This window comes from Epinephelus fuscoguttatus, linkage group LG15 (genome assembly GCF_011397635.1).
Source record: "Epinephelus fuscoguttatus linkage group LG15, E.fuscoguttatus.final_Chr_v1".
NCBI lineage: Eukaryota > Metazoa > Chordata > Actinopteri > Perciformes > Serranidae > Epinephelus > Epinephelus fuscoguttatus.
The window spans coordinates 40,424,779-40,442,163 of record NC_064766.1 but is presented as its reverse complement, the minus strand read 5'-3'; the positions used below and the strand labels follow the sequence as shown (position 1 = coordinate 40,442,163).

Here is a 17,385-nt window from a genome sequence, read left to right as displayed (position 1 = left end):
TATTGGTCCCTAGATTATGTTCACCCAGTTTCATGCAGATCGCTCAAACTTCCTAGGAAGAGATCCATTTGAAGTGTTTTTCAAAAAATTCAAAATGGTGGAAAATCTATATAAGCGGAAGTTATGGGTTCTTGAGGCAAATGTGTTCCTCATGAGGAGAGGCATCTCTGTGCAAAGTTTCATGTCTCTACGACATACGGGGCATGAGATATGCCCATTCAAAGTTTGACATTTCAATGGGTTGCTATAGCGCCCCCCTTTGGCCAATTGATGTAATATTGCTTCATTGGCATCCTCCCATGACCCTCTACCACTGTGCCAAATTTCACATGGATTGACCAAGTCAGTGAGGAGAAAAACGTGGAACACACACACACACAGAGTTTTCATCATTATATAGTAAGATGAATCCAATTGTCCTCGTAAGTCGACAGTCTTGTCACTTGAGCCAAATTAGCAAGTTCCCATGAAAAAAGTGTGAGAGTGCAGGACCATGGGCACACACAGGGATTGAAGAAGAAAAGTTAAGAGAATTAATTAAAGAATGCCCAACCAACAGTCTAAAGAGGGCGGACGACTGGATTACAAACATAACAAAACACTTCTGTTCTAAAGTGGAGGTGCTTCTGCAGAGAGTTAACACCAAACGTCATATTTAGTAGCAGCAGGAATAAAATAACAAAAACAAATACATGGGATGCAAAAAATAACCACCACCCGACCAGCAAACCGCAGATTTAATGTATTGTAGTTGCTCAGCTGTAAGTACTGAGGTCAGAAACGAGCGCCGCAGTGCTGTCCAAAAAGCGTGCACTGGAATTATAAAATGTTGTAACATGAATCCTGTGGATGCATGATAATATTGGCTTTCAGAATCGGCCAACATGCTTTTTCTTATGTTGCACAATGAATGAATATTACAGACGTTGAAAAGTTTTGTATTTCATGTCTCCATCTGCTGGTGGGCTGTCATGATAAGAGTATAATATGATGATAATTCCACTACAGGAGAGACTTGATGATCACTGAAATTAGCTGGTGAAATAAATGGATATATCAGTATCAGTATCGGTTATCGCCCAAATAAGTTGTTATATATCGGCATATCTGATATCTGTAAAAATCCAATATCATGCATCCCTAATGGATCCTGTAATGTACAACTGTAGAACTGAAATTTTATTAATTATTATTTAATTAATTATTAAATAAGGTTATAAGAAGACATTTCTTCTTAAGAGGCCCATTGTACGGCTAAAAACAAAGACAACAAAGATGAACAAAGATAGCTAAAGAAAAACATTTAACTCTGACCGTACATACAAGTAGATGGGAAAAAAGATGTGTATATACATACATGTAAAAAGTGACAACAACATACAATGCTTTTATACGAGTCAAACTGTTTCTATAAATTGTAAATAAGAACAGAAGTACAGATGCCTATGTGGACTATAATTGGATGTGTTGGTACTTCATATAGAACTTATTCAACTAGTGCATGCAGACACAACCTCTGTTTCCAGCCAAAAACTGTAGAGGTGAAATTAATTTGCAAGATATTTAGAAAGTAATACTTGAAAACATCTCTTTCTGAAGCAATTGGATTATGTACAATTACCACAACACAAGACACACTGCGTATCTGAAGGTGTCATTTCTAATGCTGGGGTCCTCAGCAGCTTCATTTAGTTCTCTGCAGAAATCTGAGAGATCTGTAAACTTTTGCAGACTGAATCACGAGGCGTCGCGTCAGCAGCAACGACTGGTAGACAACTGGCATTTGATTTTAATTGCAGACATTTATAAATTCAGCACATTTGTCTATTTCTGCTGTCATTTTCAGCCCTGAGCGTAACATTTAAAGTTATGTAATTAAACACTGGTCGGACCTATCTGACGTTTCTGCTGTGCTAATCTGTGTTTAAATTTGTGGACATGCAGGTACTGTATGAAACTTGAAAATAATTCAAATGTGTTCAACTTTTTTTCCTGAGCTAGAACATAAGAGATGGTTTAATTTTTAAGTGGCGTGCAGTGATTGTGCTGAAGGCGTGTAAATTATGAGAGGGAAAACCAGTTATCATTTTTTAGAAAATAAACTGCATCATTTAAAGTATTTTCAGACGCACTGAGCAGACAGACTGATGGTTGAAGTAATAATTTAAACTGTGCAGCTTCATTGCAGCTCACTCAGGATAAGACCAGTTGATTGGTCTATAATGTGACTGTAAGTGCCTCACTAATATTTTTAATTACACCCTCAGAGTCGGCCATGCTGCAGCGTTAAGTTCACTGTCATTATATTTTTTAATTGACTGAACATCAAACGCTGAGCACTCGTCCTCGATTTTTCCTCTGAACTCTGAAGAACGTCATCAGTCACATTGATTTCACAGAACGAGCCGGTTAATCAACCGCAGATCAATTTTAATTAGGAACTGTGGATGAGAGCCGTTAAAATCCTCCCAAAGCTGAGTGGTTCCCAAACGGGAGTCCAGGGACCTGCTGGAGGTCCTTCAGAGGTGTCAGGAGGGACTGAAATGAGGATTAGTTTAATTTCACTTAGTGAACCTTTTAGTCCAGGAGAAAGTCTGTCCAATAAATCCTGCATCAACAGGTAGTCCGAGGCCTCAGCTTCATCTGTCTGCATTTTAAAGATCACTGAGACAGTTTTCATCATCGCCTCTCTGTACTCACAGCTGGAGACAGAAAACAGCTTCAGCTGTTTACAGTGAAGACACAAACACAAACTGTTGACATGAAGTTGGAAGAGCTCTGATCAGTTTCACCAGGACTGTGAGCTCACAGCAGCTTTTCTATAAAAAAAAAATGCAGTGCATGTTGTTGATGTTTCTAGGTGTTTCTCTGCACTGACATTGTGTTGGCAAGTGAAATTGTGAAAATACTTGTGACGCTGTCTCAGATTTGGAGCACATTATTTTTAGCACTCAGGGTTTCCCACAGAATAAGAATCTATCTGTGAGTGTCGGGGGAGGGGGCAACAACAACTGATTGTTGCTGATGTTAGAAGCAGTGCTGAAGGACCATCTCCTCCTTCTGTTCTCTCTGCCCAGTGAGCTCAACCTAACACAGCACAACGTGATCTCGTCACTACTTGTCATATTTTGGCGCTTGGGCAGAAGCCCTGCAGCAGCGGTTAACATCCATCACCGAGCCGTTAATCTCACATAGACATAGGCACGGCTTGACTTGTTAAACCTGTTAATAACTAACAGTTAGCCCTGTCACTGTGTGTGTGACTCCGGTCCTGCAGCAGTAGTCTCATGATAAACAGAGAGCAGAAGGGGCTCAAATATCATTGTATGCTGGAACATTAAAGGCAGAATGAGTAGGATTTGTCTGTTGAGGTTAGCTGCCCCAGGTTCACTGTCATTGCAGAACAAGCTTTGACCACTTGCTGTTTAGCCTCACTATATTTGCATTTTTGGTTCCTGACATTTTAGCTTTCTCTTGGATGCGTGTGTTTTTGCAGAGTCTAGCCTTCACATTCTGCACTCTGTGGCTGGGGGCTGGACACCCAGTGCCCACACACTAACGTCCAGAAACATCCCGAACAAAACAAAATAAAAGAGGAAACAGGCAGAGGGCATGGTCTCCGCAAGTTTACACACCACCACGAGGGCTGGGTATCGTTTAAAGAATTATGATGCCAGTGCCAGTTCCAGTACCCTTAAAGTGATAAAGATGAGAACAGAGTTCTTCATTCAATACCCATAATGTGAATGGAGTGGCGTGCAGTGTAGCCATACTTTACAGGGTGTGGGTGGCATCTCGGCACGCTGAATTGCCAACTCTGTCAGACACATACGTGATGTCGACACACCACAGACTGTGTGGGTTGTCGCTGCTGCTGCAGGAGTGTGAGCCCAACGCTGGGAACAGTTGTGAGAGTTTGCCCGGCTGCACACACATAGTGACAGGGCTAGCTGTTAGCTTCACATGGCTAACATTAGCTAATGATTATTAATGGGTATAACGTCAGAGTGGAGCCGTTTTGGTGTCTGTGTGAGGTTTTTGGAACCGTTGGATGTTAGCTGCTGCTACTGTGTTAGCTCGTGCTAATCAGGCAGATGTTGGACTGACCGTTTGCCAAAAGGGGAGTGGCCGTGGAGACAACAGCTACAGAAAGTTTGAGGATTTACTTCAGTGGAAAAATGTACACAAACAAAAGTACACAAAAATATGTGGACGGAGGTGTCTACACACTTTTGGCCATATAGTGAACGGCTAAAAACACCCAGACATACAGTGTGAGAGGGATATTGTCATGAGGCAGAGTTTATTTCCTGAAACCTACAGATTCAATGTTCCACAGCTGGATGACCAGCAGCCATATATCAGAGCCACGCTGAGGCAGAAACAAAGCGCTAACGGGTTAGCATATTTTTCATCAAACAGCCAGCAGACTCTCTGGGTTCAAACATCCCTGCAGGCCAGTCAGGGTCTATGTTCTCATCCCACTCTTGAGAAATGTGTTGGGGAAACTTACAGTAACACCACAGCAGCAGCGGTGGTAGTGGCGGTCAACTCCATCTGCAGGGGCAGTGGCCTGATTTCCCAGGAGGCGCTGCCCAGCGCTCTGCTCTTATTACCCGTTACACCGGGGAGCCGGCGCTGCGATATGCTCTCCACTTCCCTCTCCTCCCTCCTGTCCTTCTGCAATTTCCTCTCCTTGAGATTTATGCTTCCTGTAATTGGAGCGTTCAGCGGCTGTGAGCCGAGGCAATGGCGCAAATACTCAGCTGAGTTTATTTCCCCGAGCAGGAGAGGAGGCAGCGATTTGGCTGCTTTCAGAGAGCAAGCTGGGAGGTTACGGGAGGTAGGAAGGCTGAGATCTCCTCACTGGGATCTGATCTGAGGTCAGCGGCTCCAGAGCTGAAGGTCTGAATCTCCACACCAGCCTCAGGCCACAGTTATTACTCTTTAAAACTTGTGTTGTTGGCTTTTTGACTTTACTGGCCTGTTGAAGGAGGAGAAAGACAGAGAGGATGAGAGAGACGCCTGCAGCAGAGAGCTGATTTCACACAGGTGGATTAAAAGAAAAGGATGTGACACTAAAAGTATCCTTTTCTTTAACCTTGGACTTTCTATAACCTGAACTGTGAATAACTTTTTGTAGACTTTGGCACAAGATTCTTCGTCACGTTTCTACTGTCAACAAACTGCAAAGTTTCCAATGGACATCATTAAAAGGACAGTGTGTGCAGATTGGCATGTGTAGGCAAGTGAAGTTAGCAGTTGTGGAACAGACGGTAAAGTCAGAAACGGTTCTGTTACTGATTTTTGTTAAAGTTCATGTGAACATGTAAGACAATATTAAATACTAACTGAGAATGGAGGGCACTGCTGGAGCCCTAAAAGGTTTCCACAGCATCTGGCTTATTATCCCCAGGAGTCTTGTCCATATTTGACAATTCTGCATCTCACCATTTCCAAGTGATGCCAATGTTCACTGATCAGTTATGTGCATTCTCACTCTGACCTCGTCACAAATCGACATTTGGTCATGGACTTTCCACTTGGAGATACAACGCACCAAGGTACCCTGGGTGTGTTGGTTGTTGACGTTCTGGGACGCCGTGTCAACTTCAGCCTGTTACATGCATTGTCTGTTTTCAAAATACACTTCTGTTTTCATAGGAAATGTACAGTTTGCACACAGTCTCTTTCAAAATAAACGACAAACGCATATAGTTAAGTTAAGCCAACACACGTATGTGGTTGGGTTTAGGAATCTTTCAGGAAGCAAACTGCTGATTTATTCCTCAGTAAACAACATTAGCCTCGTCACCTTTCTCTCAGCTGCTTGCCATCTACCTACTATTTGACTTGACACAGAATTTCAAAATAAAGGCGTAGCCTCTAGATGATGTGAATCGATGTTCTCACTTTGCAACGATGATATTGGATCATTGATCACTGAATTGATATATCAATCTAGATAGAGGGATCGCTACACCTCCAGTGGATATCCTTGCTCAACAAACATTCTTCATCGCAACACCAGCAGCTCGGCTCTGAAATATCTCAACAACCATCAGATGTATTGATAAGCAATTTGGTTTAGACATTCATGACCCCCAGAGGATGAATCCTACCAACTTGCTCCCCTGACTTTATCTCTAATGCCAACATTGGAGTGATACTGAAACTTCAGACAACTATTGGATGGATTGAAATAAATGAGGTTCATCATTGGTGTTCCCCTCAGGATGAGTTGTAATAACTTTGGTGATCCCCTGACTTTCATCTAGTTCTATCTTCAGATCAGCATTTTAATGTGTCCAGTACTTTAAGCTTCGTAGATTGAATGCTCCATAAAAACCTAATAAGTGGACCTTAGGTTGGGACTGTGTTGTTAATTTGTTCCCTTATTTCTCCTCTAATCGTATTCAGCCTAGTGGACATTTTGATGTTGGCGATTTAATTTATCTTAAAGTTCAAGAGTGAACTTCCTGAAGTGGAACAGTGTTTTCTTTATGGAATTTGTGTGAAATGACCCTTTCAGTGAACGGAGCAGGGTCCTTAAAGCTGGACTGAAGCTGCAGCCAAACAAAATTACATCTTTTCATTGTGAGCAGTTGACAACCCAGTGACTTTTGTGTCCTTGGTTGTCTCTTTTTATTTTTTCTTTCTGTTTCCAACCGTGAACTGAACATGGAATTGAGTTACAAGTGACCTTTGTGTTTGCTTTTGGGAAAAAATCTTCTGGATCTTTTTTTTTTTTTTTTTTTTTTGTAATAAATTAAATTGTCACACCTGCCTCAATTCATCTCTGTCAAGATCAACAAGGTTCAAAAGAGCCATAAAGAGCTGGACAAGAAATAGATCAATAAAGGTCGTTTCACTGTTCGTTATCTGAAAACTTTAGAGTTGAGAAATAGCAGAGTGATTCACACATGTGGACTGCAGCAATAAAAGCTTTGTTGTGCTTCATTAAACACAGGGTCAGCCATGTTTAATTTCCTCAGCAGGTTTTATTGACTCTCTGCTGCTGCAGCGTGTGATTCTTCAGCTGCTGCAAAGAGTTTTTATCCAGCGGAGGATCGGCTGATTTGTTGAGCTGCAGCAGAGCGAACAGTTTATTACAAAGACTTTCTGCATTTTTGTGCTCAAATATTCTCTCAGGAATATCTGGAATAATGTTTTCATCTGGTTTGAATGATATTAAAGAAGATACAGGAGGAATAAAACAACAGTTCTGCAGCTGTTTTAAAAAATAGCTTCTATTTGGGATTCAGAGAGATTTCGGTTTCAGTGTTTGGGTTGTTTTTTAATTCATAAACGCTTTGAAGATTATTGATCACAGCTCGTCTCTTCAGACCTGCAGCTCAGCTCAGCTACAGCTTGTTTTATCAGCTGGATGAAATGTGTAGATTCAATTTAAAGCAACTGAAATCTTCAGTATATTCTACCTGTATCTTCTCCTAAACCACCCTCCCTTCTGCCCTACTTTCCTTACCTTACTACTTTCCTTCTTTCTTTCCCACCTTTCCATCTCCCTGTAGTCCTACCTTACAATCATCCTTATCTTCCCTCCTTATTTTCTGCTTAACCTAGCCTACTTAACCCCCTTCCTCCTTACCTACCTCTCCACCTTCTTAACTATCCATCCTCATTCATTTATTTTTCCCTTTCTCTTTCCTACTCTCTTACCTTTCCTCTTTCCTAAATCTCCCTTACTGTATTTCTACCCTTCCCTCCTAGCAACACCCACATTCATGTGTCAATACCTACTGACCTTCCCACCTTTTTACCTTCCTATCGACCCAGGTACCTTTCCTCCTTTGTTTCTTCTTTCCTACCTTCCTCTCTTCCTACCTACTTTCCTACTTCCCTTCGTTCTTTCCCACCTTCCTGTCTCCCTGTGGTCCTACCTTCCCCTCTTCCTTCCTTCCACCATGCTACATAGCTACCTTTCTACCTCTTCCTTTATTTCCTATCCCTCCACCTTCCTACCTGCATCTTCCGTACTTCAATTACACCCTCCCATTTCCTTCTTTCCTTCCCTCCTAGATACTGCCACGCTTCTTCTTGATGCCTACCTAGCATCCTACCTTTTTACTTTCCTTTCAGCCCAGATACGTTTGTCCTTTTCCTTTGTTTCTTCTTCTCCCTACCTACCTTTCTTCTTTCTCTCTTTCATTCCTACCTATCTGCCTGCCTTTATTTCTATCCCTCTACCCTCCTAATTTACTACCTCCTTCCTACCATCCAACACTACCTTACTACCTATCTTCTTTCCTCCTTTCTTTCCTCCCTCCCTGTCACCCTATGGTCCTGCTTCCCCTTCTTCCGTCATAGCTATGTAACTGTTTACCTACCACCTTTTCTTGTTTCCTACCTTTCTACCTTCCTAACTATTCACCCTACTTCCTTCATTTATTCATTCCTACCTCCTTCCCACTCTCCAGCCTTTCTACCTTCCTGTATCTCCCTTACTTTATTTATACCCTCCAGTGTCCTCTATCCCTTGCCTCCTAGCTACACCCATACTCCTTTCTGACTACCTCCCAACCGTCCTACCTTCTTCTTTTCCTATCAACTCTCCTTCTTTCTTTCCCATCTTCCCATCTCCCTGTGGTGCTACCCTCTCTTCTTCGTCACCCTTCTTCCTTCTTATCACCTAGATACATAGCTACCTACCTTCCTCCTTCCCTTAATTCCTACCTCTCCATCTTTCTAACTACCTTCATTTATTCACTCCTGCCTTTCTACCTTTACCTTCCTTACTTCATTTATACCATCCCATATCCTTCCTCCCTTCCCTCCTAACTACACCCACACTCCTTTCTTAATACCTTCCTACCTTCTTACATTCCTATCAACAAAGATACCTTCCTACCTTTGGTTCTTCAGTCCTACCAACCTACTTTCTTCCTCTCTTACACCTGTCCTGTGCATTTCTACCATCATTTCTTCTTACCAACCTATCTACCTACCCTCCTTCCATGTGTCTTTCCTCTCTTCCCTGTCTCTTTCCTTCCCCCCTTTTTACAATCCTACATACAACAGACCTTAGTCCCTACCTTCTTTCCTACAGCTACCTTTCCCCCTTCCTTGCTACCTTTATATCTGCCTTCTTTTCTTCCTTCCTATCTTCCTACCTTTTCTTCCATGTGTCCTACCTATGTCTACTGTCCTTTTTCCACAAACCTCCTATCTACTTTAAATCCTTCCTACCTTCATGCCTTTATCTTCCTTGATTCCCTTCTACACTGAACAAAAATATAGAGTTGATCAGGTTGTTGATTGTGGCCTGTGGAATGTTGGTCCACTCCTCTTCAATGGCTGTGCCAAGTTGCTGGATATTGGCAGGAACTGGAACACGCTGTCGTATACGCTGATCCAGAGCATCCCAAACATGCTCAATGGGTGACATGTCCGGTGAGAATGCTGGCCATGCAAGAACTGGGATGTTTTCAGCTTCCAGGAATTGTGTACAGATCCTTGCAACATGGGGCCGTGCATTATCATGCTGCAACATGAGGTGATGGTCGTGGATGAATGGCACAACAATGGGCCTCAGGATCTCGTCACTGTATCTCTGTGCATTCAAAATGCCATCAATAAAATGCACCTGTGTTCGTTGTCCATAACATACGCCTGCCCATACCATAACCCCACCGCCACCATGGGCCACTCGATCCACAGCGTTGACATCAGCAAACCGCCCCCCCACACGACGCCTCACATGCTGTCTGCCATCTGCCCTGAACAGTGAAAACTGGGATTCATCCATGAAGAGAACACCTCTCCAACGTACAGACGCCATTGAATGTGAGCATTTACCCACTCAAGTCGGTTACGACAACGAACTGCAGTCAGGTCGAGACCCCGATGAGGACGACGAGCATGCAGATGAGCTTCCCTGAGACGGTTTCTGACAGTTTGTGCAGAAATTCTTTGGTTAAGCAAACCGAGTGTTGCAGCAGCTGTCTGGGTGGCTGGTCTCAGACGATCTTGGAGGTGAACATGCTGGATGTGGAGGTCCTGGGCTGGTGTGGTTATGCGTGGTCTGCGGTTGTCAAACTGTCTGAAATGCCTTTGGAGACAGCTTATGGTAGAGAAATGAACATTCAATTCACGGGCAACAGCTCTGGTGGACATTCCTGCAATCAGCATGCCAATTGCACGCTCCCTCAAAACTTGCGACATCTGTGGCATTGTGCTGTGTGATAAAACTGCACATTTCAGAGTGGCCTTTTATTGTGGCCAGCCTAAGGCACACCTGTGCAATAATCATGCTGTCTAATCAGCATCTTGATATGCCACACCTGTGAGGTGGGATGGATTATCTCGGCAAAGGAGAAGTGCTCACTAACACAGATTTAGACAGATTTGTGAACAATATTTGTGAGGAAATGGTCTTTAGTGTGGATAGAAAATGCATAAGATCTTTGAGTTCAGCTCATGAAAAATGGGAGCAAAAACAAAAGTGGTGTGTTTATATTTTTGTTCAGTGTACTTACCCACTATACCCCGTTTCCTTTCTTCTTTCTACCTTTCCACCTGTACTTAGAGCCTTAACATACATCTATCTTCCAACCAATATATCTACTATCCTCCTTTTCCCCTTCCTTTCTCCTCTCTTTCCTAGCTACACCCACACTCCTGCCTTGATACCTACCTTTTTACCTTGTGACTTACCTTAACATCTGCCTTCCACATTTCTTGATACCTTCCTACCTTCATTTCTTACAACATATCAACTTACCGCTCTTCCTTGTCTCTTTCCTTCTTCCCTTCCTTCCGTCTTACCATTCTATATATAACAGTCCTTAGTCCCCCCAAAAACCTCCTATCTCCCTACCCTCCTTCCTACCTTCCAACCTCTCTACTGCCACATCCCTTTTTTTCATTTATACCTACCTACTCACTTCATTCCTTCCTTCCTCCTTACCTTCCCTAGCTACACCTACACTTAATTCTTGATACCTACCTTTCTACCTCATGTTTACTTGTCTACTTTCATTCCTTTCTACCTTCTACTTTCCAACTTCTCTACCTACCATTCTTCCATTGACATACATGGATCTTCCAGCCTACATGTCTATTACCTTCCTCTTTTCCATCCTTCCTTCCTTCCCAGTTACACACCTTCTTTCCTACATACACCATTCTTCCCTCTTCCCTACTTTCCTTCATTTTCAGCTGCCTGGTATTTATTTTATAGGTTCCTTCCCTCACACTTTTATACACACTTTGATTTATTTATTTACATATTTCTTCTACATGTTTGTATCCTGTCTGTGACCTCTCAGGTCTGTTTCTGTGCTGTTGTGTGGATCAGTATGACTTTATAATGTAACATTTTCGTCACACAACGACAGTCATTAGATTCTAATGTTATTAAATTCTGATTAGATGTTGAAAATATGTGTCAACAAATCACAGACAAAAAACAAATCCAGACGTCCGCCATGTTAAATAATTAGTATGCTTCATGCAGCGCCTCATTACTTAGAGTAACAAACTGTTCATTTCCCTCGTCAGCGTGTCCCACCTGCTCGTTTCAGAGGTGTTTAAGGATAAAGACGAAGAGTTTCAATCTTTTCACTTAAAAATTAAACTCAAACGATTTTCTCATTAGTAAATGAACATTATCCACACCCAGGAAGAGGTTTCTCTCTTTTTAAGAGGTAAAAGCAGAGTTCCACCTGCAGTTTGAAACCAAACTCTTAACGTTTAGTCAATAACACGCTGACAGAATCATTAATATCTCCGCTCGCTCTCCGACCATTTCTGCCTCCTTTTCCATGAAAAACAATCTCATCATGACTTTGTAAAGAAGTGCAGCAGCTAAAGGTGAAATTTAATTGAACAAAGCAGCCGGTGTCCATTTCTTAATGCAGCAGCGGCGTGCCAGAAACTCCAAACACGACGTCCATTTCTTAATTCAAGGTTGCTGCGCCAAGATTTATACTGTCAGAGTCCATTTCCTGATGGAGCTGCAGAGCTGCAGGACGTTCATTTAGACCTGCTGCAATACATGACTGAGTTTTATTCATGTCTATAGTTACATTATTATACATGTATCACTTATCTATTTAACAGAATGGATCTAATCGGTTTAATTCTTTATTTTTTATTTACGACAGACTGATAGTATCTGCACTGTTTAGAGGATGTTAACTTTAGAGGAGCTGTTAAAGATTTTCTTTCTTTCTCTCAGTGGGTGAGATTAGAAGATGTTTTAGTTTTAGAGTGAGTTGCACGCAGGAACCAGTGCAGCTTCCTTGTGTCTCGTTGTCACAGTGAGGTTGTCAGGTTCAGTATCATCATGTCTGCAAAGAAAACAAAACCAAAAACCTGAGCTCACTGAAAGAATCTGGCAACCTGTCCTGAAGGGACTGGGTGGATAAATACCCTGCTGTTCAGTTAAACTCCCCCTAAAACCGCAAACCTTCTGCTCTGTAAGATTCAACAAAAAGAGAAAACTCTGGGCTTATAGGAAAAGCCTCCAGACAAAGTAAAAACCAGAGTAAATTCTGCAGAAATAAACGGCAGCCTTACTCTCACTAATGGACATTTCCCTTTTTCCCCATGGAGCTTATTTTTTATTTGGTTGTGGAGCAGTTGAGGGAAGACACCCCAGGTTAAGGTTTTAACTGACAGATATCACCATGAAACTTCTTCAGTTGATAACTTGCAGTAGTCAACTTTTTATTTTAAAACAATACTTTTCAAATAAAAAGATTTCAGAATTATTATTTTTTGTTTAAATATGCAAATAAAGCATTATTTGATTAAATACGTGCTAATTAGCTAATTTCCAGAACAGAAATCTGAACATTGGATAAAGCTTACTTCAAAATATTTGCTTCATTTTGTTATCATATTAGAGTCAAAAGGTTTTTACAGAGAGGATTTTGGATGTCTCTTTTTATCACCCCGATGATTTTATCACCCAACAGTCATAAAAAGATCAATTTTTGCCATGTTTTTAGGAACAAAATGTTTTATAAATCAGGCTATGAATAATATATAAACAAGCCTCTTTGTAATAACTTTCAGAATATAGACAGGAATCTGGAAAGTTTCATGCTTGTCAGTGATACTAAAATTGGGATTTTTGGCTCACAATGTGAGAAAAAATCATTTTGAGATCACTTTAGGACTCGTAAAATTCCATCCATTTTAGACCAAAAATAAGACGCAAGGGTAAAAAAACCAGATATCACCCTTACGCTTCCTAAGTTGATTACTTACCCTCGAGACAATTATTTTCTAAAATAAATTGTTTTGAATTTTTCAAAAATTCCATGTTTAAATACAAATGAGGCATTATCTGATTAAATCTGCATTTTTTGCATACATCTCCAGATCAGAAATCTATACATGAATAATCTTAAATTTGCATTGTGGCCATTTTATTTCCGCTAGTCTGGAAAAAAAACATGTTATTGAAGCAAAGTAGCGCAAAATCTCAAAACTGATCCATGCGTTAAAAAAACAGCAACTGTGTTTTCACCTGGGGTGTTTCGCCATAAAGTAAAGAAATTACTGCTTTATTATATGTTCTGCACTATTTATTTGCTATGGCCAGCTACGATTAGCAGCACATCTAAACCTGAGGTGAAGACATGCAGTCATGTCAGGATACTGAGGTGAAATCTGTCTTTCTTTTATACTTAAATGCAACACAATGATTCATCCACAATCACTTAAACAGAAACTGTTTAAGTTATTTCGTAAAGGTTATTTAAAAAGGTTTCCTCACTGTTTCCAGTCTTTATGCTAAGCTATGCTAACTGCATTCCTGACTCCAGCTATGTGCTCAACACACAGTTCAGATGAAAAGTGAAACAAAAGTGTGAAAACAAATCTAAAGACGCTGCAGACGACATCAACAGTCCACCTGCAGAACTACATATCAGACAACTTTACATACATGACAAATAAGTGCGCCTGTATTTTTTATATATACTTTATTTTCTTTTTATAAGCTCAAAGTCACCACATACAGTTGAGTGTCGTCAGCATGAAAAAACAAACAATCAAACATTACATTTACCTCATGTTTTCCACAAGGACAAGCATGTAAACTAAAAACAACAGATGATCTAAATTTGCACCCTGTGGCACACCACAAGTGAGCTGTGCAGTAGAAACGTATTTGGACAATGAGTCCAGGATCTTACAAACAGATACTACAACTGAAGATTGTTTCAGATGTTATGAAGTCAGGTAACTGCTGAATAGTATTTCCTGTCTCTGGGGCAGCTGTGAATGTCTAAAACTGAGTAGCAGGTGGCACCTTGTGTGGTAGCCTCAGCCACCAGTGGGTAAGCTGTAGTGCAAAAGCGCTATGAGAGGTCGGAAGACTAGAAAGGCACTAGACAAGTGCAAGTCCATTTACCAAGTCTATTCTCTTGACATGAGGGTCTGAATGCCAGGAATTAATTTTGGGAAACTGTATGTTCTATATCATACAGAGAAAACTGACAGTTGTGTCTCTTGTGTCTTTACAGATCCTGGTTCTGGTTCAGGAGACGGAGACGGTGAGTTTTTTTCTTTCTCTCTTTGGGCTATTTAAAGATTTATTTAAAGATTTCAATTACAGCTGAATCTTTATCTGCCGTCCACACACACTAACTGCTTGTATTGTGAGGAAACTAATCACAGCTGCAGCCTCAATGTAGCGTTTGAGGATCTTTTATTCTTCCTCTGTGTGTCTCTTTGTATCTCTACCCCCTCCCTCGTTGAATATTAACTCCTCTAATAAAGATTGTGTGGAGGTTTTCAGTCTCTGCATTAACTCCTCCCTGATGAATGGATTGATATTTTCCGTCTCGCAGGAGTGGAGCTGAAAGCATTGCCGCTGCCAAATCTGGCAACAGAGACATTTTGTGACCATCTGTGAGCGCCGACCACAGTGTTTGTTGTTCGGTATGGCTGCTGGGGGGTTTTAATTGGAGGGGCCCTCCAGAGAGATGGTGTCTCCACCATCTGCATGTGCAGGGGGCTTCAGCTGAGTCGGCGAGCTGGTGATACCCCTGCAGGCGATGCGCTGGTCGAGCCACAGAGATAAATTATTGAACCTGACTGAAGCTCTCCACTCTATTTGTCTTTTACTTTCATAACATGAACACACCTGTCAGCTAAATGAAATCACCTGTAAACTGTTTCCTCTGAGAGAAAGAAAACCTTTAACAGGTTTGAAGCTGCGTCTCTCATCTGATACTACGATATAGATATTTTGTGATTTTTATTTCCTTAAAAATCTGCTGTTTGCAACCAGCAAATTTGTTACAACATTTTTGATAATATTTATTTTTTTCACCATCATATATTTCATTCATTTGTATCATATCATACAATGAAAAACTGTGCATACTGCACACCTTACTAATGTTATTTATATCCAGCAAGGATGTTTTAAAGGTCCAATGTGCAGGATGTAGGGGGATGTATTGGCAGAAATGTAATAATATATAATAATTATGTTTTCTTTAGTGTGTAATCAACTGAAAATGTAAATCATTCTCTATTTGTTACCTTAGAAAGAGTCGCATATATCTACATAGGAAGCAGGTCCTCGTCTACGGAGATAGCCATGCTGCACCGCCATGTTTCTGTTGTAACCCAGAATGGACAAACCAAACACTGGAAACATTACTGTTTTCACATTAGCCATCGTAGTTAGCAGCCCCTCCACAACGAGACCATCATGAAAACACAGAATTTTTGCTTTATTAAGTGTTTTTACTGTTTTAGATATCCCGGTCCATGAGTTTTGGAGAGGAAGAGATGTTTGTGGATAATTCAGCTCACAGTAAAAACCTCCTGAACAATGAAACCTGAAGGAATTCTAACCAGGAGAAGTTTCAACTAGTTGCAACCTGCAATCCTCACCACTAGATGCCACTAAATCCCCTTAAATCTGACACAGTGGAGCATTAAATTCTGCGATGTCTGAATTCTTTAAATTAGCCCTTCATACTTCTTTAGTCTTCTACCGTCCACACCCAAATCTACACCTCTGGTGCATCTTTTTAATACAGCAACAGTAAGTTTTAGGGAAATGTGATACAGCCAGAAGCCGATATACGTAAAATTACTGTAACGATATGTATCACAATAAACTAATTGTTATGAAAATTTCATTAGGTAATGGTTTAACCATAATATATTAATAATAAATAATTATTTAATAACTATACTGTATTTTATCACATTTGATTATTTTTTTTCTGGGTTTTATGTGTGTGAATTTCATTCTGTTGATTGTTCAGGGCATGTGGATGAAAGACATTTCAGAGAGAATGGACAATAAAGTCTCATCTTATCCTATCTTAGCTTAGCTTAGCTTAGCTTAGCTTAGCTTATCCTCCATGCAAACAAAAAAACAGCTGCCTCACATGAGACAACACGAGTTCACAACAAAAGACTCAAAACATTAAAACTAAAATTCTTTCAAAATGGGGACTTTAAGTTTCCGGAGAACAATCATTTTAAGTATTACAGGTTTCTATATTTACAACTTCAATCTCATCCTCCATGCTGGCCCAAATGATGGTGGCTTTAGAGGCAGCTGGATTCCCAGGATCCCGGGAAATCTAGCCCTGATTTGCTACTATAGATGTGTAATTATATCTGGATACTGGACCCCAGGATGGCTTCTGTTCATTCTAAAGAGTTGCTTTATAGCTTCCAGGTTTACTAATGCTGTATGAGGCCCACTGAATATGCGCAGTAGTGTTCCTCCTGCTGCCTCCGCCTGCAACCTCCTGCTCAGATCATAGACTTTACATTGTGATGACGTCACAGACTTTCAGTCGGTTTTCTTGGTTTGAGGAAAGTTTCACAAATATAAAACCTAAACACATTCTCACATATCGACGTTTGGTCATGGACTTGGGTGGACCTGGGTGCGTTGCTTGTTGACGTTCTGGGACGCTGTGTCAACGTGTGTTACATCCATCGTCTGATTTCAAAATACGCTTCAGTTTTCACATGAAATGTACAGTTTGCATACAGTCGTTTTCAAGATTAAAGCACTATGTAGGTACAACACTGACTGACACAGGCCAACACAGGCATGTGGTTGGGTTTAGGAAAAGAGAACAGGGTTTGGCTTTACAATCTTATAGGAACTGAACATCGGCCTCCTGGGTGAAAGTCAGTGGTTGTTGGATCCATCCACCAACACTCCCGCCTACCCTACTCCCACTGTCGTAACTTTTGTTGTTTTCCTGTTGCGTTTCTCCCTGACGCCGCTGGACACCAATGAACAGTACCAGCGACTGGCCGCATATCATGCAGAGATAAAAGAACAGCTTTTTTGTCGCTGTCTGATGCCAGAAATCTGATCAAACACATGTTTTTGACGACTTCAAAGTGAGAAGGGGTTGAAAA

At 41.1% G+C, this 17,385-nt stretch overlaps 1 protein-coding gene across 1 annotated transcript in view; it reads left to right on the top strand.

Annotated features, from left to right (window-relative positions):
* Positions 1-17,385, top strand: part of tmeff1a (transmembrane protein with EGF-like and two follistatin-like domains 1a) — a 130,602-nt gene that overhangs the window by 71,427 nt on the left and 41,790 nt on the right. The window contains exon 4 of the mRNA XM_049598542.1: positions 14,499-14,528. Coding sequence (XP_049454499.1) covers positions 14,499-14,528 — 30 coding nt within the window. The remainder of the gene's footprint in view (positions 1-14,498; positions 14,529-17,385) is intronic.